This window comes from Peromyscus maniculatus, chromosome 4, assembly GCF_049852395.1.
Source record: "Peromyscus maniculatus bairdii isolate BWxNUB_F1_BW_parent chromosome 4, HU_Pman_BW_mat_3.1, whole genome shotgun sequence".
Taxonomy (NCBI): domain Eukaryota; kingdom Metazoa; phylum Chordata; class Mammalia; order Rodentia; family Cricetidae; genus Peromyscus; species Peromyscus maniculatus.
The window spans coordinates 131,147,424-131,153,423 of NC_134855.1; the positions used below are offsets into that span (position 1 = coordinate 131,147,424).

The 6,000-nt window shown below is 52.0% G+C and overlaps 1 protein-coding gene across 1 annotated transcript in view; it reads left to right on the forward strand.

Annotated features, from left to right (window-relative positions):
* The window catches only part of Pofut1 (protein O-fucosyltransferase 1), a 30,079-nt gene extending 24,584 nt beyond the window's left edge, over positions 1–5,495 (forward strand). Inside the window, exon 7 of the mRNA XM_006985467.4 lies at positions 2,683–5,495. Within this exon, the coding sequence (XP_006985529.1) occupies positions 2,683–2,871 (189 nt within the window). The 3' untranslated portion in view covers positions 2,872–5,495. The remainder of the gene's footprint in view (positions 1–2,682) is intronic.
* Positions 5,496–6,000: the final 505 nt, after the last annotated feature.

The window sequence follows — 6,000 nt, forward strand, 5'->3', positions numbered from 1 at the left end:
TTCAGGACCCTAACAGAAATAGATAGGAGGAGAATATTTATTTTATTAATATGAATGTTGATATCAGGAGCTCTGGCCTTATGTCACTGGGTGCCTTTCTGTCCTTTCACTCGCTCCACCCCAAAAAAAAGATGCCCCAGCCAACGAGGAAGTGTGGGGCCAGTGCCTTCTGGTCTGCCCTGCCCAGTTCCTAGATAGAAAGTCAGCTGGGAGACCTCAAGTCCTCCCACTGTACCCCTGCATGCTGTGCTTGAGGAGATCTGCCTGGAAGGGGCAGAATTTACCTACCAGGTCCCAGAGCCAGTTGTGGCTGGAGTGACAGAGCGGGTAAGTTCAGGGAGTGGGTGGGATTGTTTGGGGGGTTTTGGCCGAGATTACAATGATAGTGTCTTTACTACAACCCAGGCAGCAGGGCTCCCGATGTCAGAAACCTTGACGCAGCAGCAGAGCACTTCCAGGCAGCTCTGCCCACCCCTCACCTCCACAGAGCCGAAGCGTGGAGAGTCCCAGGGAGTTTTCATGAGCTTTAGGGTTGATGCACTTGTTAGGCCTTGAGCCTCTTGATATTTCCTACTTCCTGTTCCTGTGCTGGTGTTCTTGCCCCACCCTCACCCCTCAGCTTCATTTTCTGTGAGCTCATTGCCCGCCCCACCCCACTCCCCGGCCCCATTTCCCATGGACTCACATTCTACTCTCCTCCTCCTCCCCATTTTGATGTGTGACATTTGCATGTGTGACCACACACTGCAGAGGTCAGAGGACAACTTCAGGCAGTTACCTTTTGTTTTGACACAAGCTCTCCCAACTGGCCTGAAACTCACCAAGTCAGCCAGGCTGGCAGGCCAGCAAGCCCAGAACTACCTGTCTGTCGCCTCTCCCAGTGCAGGGAATTTTGAGCACACATTACTAAGCTAGCTTATTTTCTTTTTCAAAAAAGCAAAAAACAGTCTCCTTGTGTAGCTGTTGCCGGTTTTGAACTCAAGATCCGCCTGCCTCTGCCTCCTGAGTGCTGGGATTAAAGGCACCAACCAGGTTTAGCAGTGCTGATTTTTAAATATGCATTCTGGGGGTGAGGGGGTTGAACTCAGGTCTTTCTGCTTGCAAAGCAAACATTTTTCTGACAGAGCAACCTCCCCAGGCTCCTTTTTATTCTGCGTGATGCCTTACACCTTTAAGCTGGGAACCCAGATGAACGAGATGTGGTCCTGCCGTCAGGGCCACAGCCTAGACTGGGAAGACTTTGTGGGTTCTCAAACAGGAGTGAGGACAAGGTCTATTCAATCAGTGTCCGTTGAGACTGAGCAGCAGCAGAGATCCAGCTCAGGTCCAGCAGGAGAAGATGTTAACAGAGAACCACTGAGGGGTGAGAGCTACAGATAGCCATGTGCTCCAGCCTGGTGCACCTTGGGAAGGGCGTCCTCAGAGGTGGGACACAGGATTTGAGAAGTGAAGGGTGATCGGGAGTTACCCAGGTACAGACAGGTTTGTCCCCATGTCTTAGTTACAGCTACAGTGCCATGATAAAACACCGTGCCCAAGAGTAAGCTGGGGGTGGTATTTGGCTCGTTTCCACACGCCATGAAGGAGCAGTATTTGCAGAAGTCCTGAGGAGAAACAAGGGAGGGAGCTTGGCAGCTGGTAGCTGTCGCTCTGAGGACAGTGTGGAATGGGAGAGCCAGCCTGAGCAGGCTTTATCAGGTGCATTGGTGACATGCCATCCTTATCTGAAAGCGCCAGGGCACCTGCAAAGGGTCTGCAGTCTGGATAACATGAGGACAGGGAGATGGGTGTCTCAGAAGTTTCTGTAGTGACCAGACCAGAAGAGACAGGGAAGAGGCCATTGAAGTTGGTCAGGCCCAGGGAGAGGTAGCCCCTTACAGGAAGTGACTTGCCTTTGCAAAGGTCTCTGCTTGGTAGATTGGACAGGACGTCGGGCCTGGGAGTGCTGCTTGAAAGAGGAGGGCATCTTGGCAGCAGGACGAGGTGGTTGCATGTCCCTTGCTCCTGTGTCCAAGCAGGCAGCAGCACATGAGCTGGCTCGAGGGATTTCTTGGAAGGATTGTTTGATGCTGGGGGTAGAACCCAGGACTGTTTACTGAGGTCATACTGCACACGTGAGTACACCTCCAGGCCTGGGCAGCCTTTTAATGAGTTGTAAGGACACGGTAGGGTAGGCAGAGGAAGGACACCAGCAGGAACGGTGCTCAGGGAGCTGGGCTGGAAGACAGGGCTCAGGTGGGCACACTTCAAAGATACCAACTTATGTCTTCATCCTCTCGAATCTTCCCTTTGTCTGTGAAAGGTTTCTGTACCCTGATATTGGGTTTCTCCACCGACGCAATAAATCAGATCAGATTTAATTAATAAGGTTTAATCTGAGCAGAGCAACTCCTGGATGACTCTCGGGGAAAGGAAGCAGGAGAGAAATCACATGGCGCAGAGAGAGACCATGTCTTAAATACCCTGTGGGCGTGGTCTTGAGCATCTCTGGGGGAGGAGCCGCCCCTTGGTGTGCTTTCTGAGGGGCGGGGTCTGGAATGAGAGTGGTGAGGCAGTAAGGAGATTCCCAGCAGTCTGAAACTTCAGTCAGGAGAGGACCATTGAGACTGTGGCCTATTGGCCTTGGCTCAGCTGCCCTTGGCCTGAGGCACCTGCTCATGCTCTTAACCTTCCTCTCTGCAGGTGAAGGTGGTGAGCCTGAAACCTGAGGTGGCCCAGATCGACCTGTACATCCTTGGCCAGGCTGACCACTTCATTGGCAACTGTGTCTCCTCGTTCACTGCCTTCGTGAAGCGGGAGCGGGACCTGCACGGGAGGCCGTCATCCTTCTTTGGCATGGACAGACCCTCTCAGCTGCGGGACGAATTTTGATCCCACCTGGAGCCCCCGGCCAGGTGTGGCAGCTCAGGGCGCTCCTGGGACTGCAAGCTCCTCTTCTCCCCTGCCAGAGATGGAGACCAGAACCAGGGACTTCCTAGAAGAAGAAAGCATTCCATCCCCGGCACGGGCTCCACAGCCCTCCAGAGCTGCTCTTAGCTGCATGTACTTCCCGGGAACACACACATACAAAGCAGCCCACCTCTGGCTTGGGGCCTGCCCTGCTCTGTGCAGCCTGCAGTGCTGAGCTGTCTCTCAAGCACTTCCTTTATAAAGAGGAAGATTTTTTTTTATAGGGTTTCTTGGCTTGGGGGTGGGGGTCAGGGAGGGAGGAAGGAAGGAGTGAGGTTAAGATGATCTCATAGCCAGGCTGGCCTTGAACTCCTGGTCCTCCTGCCTCTACCCCTAAGTGCTGAGGTTACAGGTGTGTACAAGGATACTCAGCTGATCGCTATAGTTTTGATGCAAAGCCATGACTACCTGAGACCCCCCTCCCCTTGTTTTTAAAAACCAGTGGAATCCCTTAGTACAGATACCTAAAGTGACCTTACAAATACAGACAAAGCCAAGGGGCAGGTGGGCCTATTAGCCACTTTTCCAGGGATCCCCCAAAGGACTCTTAGACTCCTCCCCACTGCCAGACCCAGCCACCTTCAGCCCTGGGCTCCTCTGGTGACTGCTGCAGGCCACAGTTAGTAGTCGTGCTGTGCAGTACTCTGCAGCAGGTAAGTGCTCACACAGCCAGGGACGGACAGACGGACAGACAGACGGATGCTGTTAGGGCCTCAGCACCATCACTGAGCTGGTGGGGATAGCTAGGCAAGCAGGGTGCTCTGAAGGCTGCTGTCTGTAAGATCCTTCTCCCAGCCTCTGCCTGTGGTCTCGGCCCTCACGTAGCTATTCTTCCAGGACTGCTCGCCAGGCCTCCATTAGTGCATAGAAGCCTTGTGAAGCCCCAGCTTGGAAGCCGCAGTGTGGTGAGGTCCTTCTGAGGCTGCAGTTCTCGTTCCTGAGAGTCTTGATTGGGTAGATCTAGATCCTGCCTACACAGGGACACTGAGAGACTGGGGCTTCAGGGGTGGCCGTGCTGACCATCTTGACCGGCACAGGATTCCTGAAGAGCAGGCGCTGGGGCTCTTGCCTGTGGCGAGCACTGTACTCTTTGTCCCAGTTTCTCCCCTCTAAGTGTTGCGTCTGACAGGTTATAAGCTTCTAGTCAGCTAGTGTGCGTTATAAACATGAAAGAGACCATGTCCCCTATGTGGCCATTGTGGAATTAAACTGCTGCTTATTGCTGGCTCAGCCAGGCCAGGCACTGTGCTGGTGCCTTATGGGCATCCTCTTGCTTACTTTGGCCCTGGTATTTTCCCTCTCTTTTTGATGAAAGAGAGAATTATTCTCCCAGGGCTGCACAGCTGTGGATGATAAGCCAGATCTGACCTTAGGATTGCGTTCTCTCCACTCCTAAACTGTTGCTACCCAGGACACTGCACTGTAGGACACCTGGGGAAATGGTGGGCCACCCTGGCTGCTGCTGCTGCATACCTGCTGTTGGCTTCTGCTGCCAGCTCCAGTAAGAGACACAAGAAACAGGAAGCCCACCAGCAGCTTCCAGCCCTCGGGGTAGTTACCTGGTTTCATTCAGGAAGTGTTTACTGATCACCTACTGTGTGCAGAGAAGGACAGGTGCAGCAGAGAAAGCCTCCAAAGAGGGTTGCATTCAGAAAAGAAGAGAAGTACTGTGAAGGAAAGCCAAGGGTATGGGGACAGGGAAGCCATTTTAAGTAAAAGGAGAACTTCCTCAGCTCAGGAGGCTGCACATTGCCAGCAGCAAGCATGGTGCCTGCCAAGGCCCTGAGGAGCGAGCGAGGGAACAGCGGTAGACAGGCAGAAAGGACATTCCATGCACGGAACTTTGTTTGGGGCCACCGGGCCTCCCCACGGGCTTCGGACAGAAGGAGGATCTGGCCTGTGTTTATGAGGAAATGGAGGAGGGGGGGGCCGAAGCAGAGCTGGTGCTGGCTTGAGTGGGTGACCAGCCCACTGGCCTGGAGGTGGGAGAAGAACTGCATTCTGAGTGTACCGAGTTGTTTTTGTAATTCCCTTTTTACAAAGATCCCAATCTACATGACCAGGCAGTATATTCTGTTTAATGTCGGGTTTTTACTTAACTACACATCATGTTTTCACTGTTCACACATAGCTGAGTAAATGCTTTTAATTATGTGAATTTCCACTATTTCCCATATTTGTGATTCACCTACTATGAGACATTCAGTATGTTCCCAGTTTTTACTATTGTGATTTTAAAATAGCTACCTGCAAAGCTTTTTCTTTAAGATACAAATTAGGAGCTGAGCTGTAGTAGCTCATGCTTTTAGTCCCACCCAGCACTTGGGAGGGAGAGGCAAGTGGGTCTCTGAGTTTTGAGTTCAAGGCCAACCTGATCTACAGAGCAATTTCTAGGACAGCCAAGGCTACACAGAGAAACCCTGTCTCAAAAACAAACAAATTATGATAAATTCCCAGAAGTGAATTTGTTCAATATAAGACTTTATATCATAAGAATATTCAATTGTGCACAAAAATTGTGAATCTAATAAACTGAGCTCACAGTATTAACAGTTGTCAGTATTTTACTAGCTAGATTTTTGTTGATTGTTTCATTTTGTTCTCCGTGGGACGGTCTTCTATCTCCCAGGCTGGCCTTGAACTCGATGTAGCCAGGACTTACGATGAAATCTCAGAACTGTCTCAGCCTCACAAGTGCTGGGATTATAGGTGCCCCGGTCCCCTGGCTCCCCTTGAGTCTTTGAATGAATCAGCATGGATGCCCAGTGAAGCGCCAACAGGATCTGCTGAAACATAGTGAGGAAGAGGGAGAGAAGAGCCTCCCCGCTCCTCAAGGGCCCAAGCCACGGGCTGAGCTCGCCCATATTCCACCTCCAAATTCCAGGCACTAAAGCAGTGGGTATCCTTTCTGTGGAGTCCTGCAGGACCAGGCCCTGAGCCCATTCACATCATTGGCCCCAGAAGCCCTCCCTCTGGAGGCAGGAGGGGCTTCCTCCCCAGGCAGCTAAGCTCTCAACTTCCTGTTTGCTCTCTGGCAACAGCTGGGAAAGA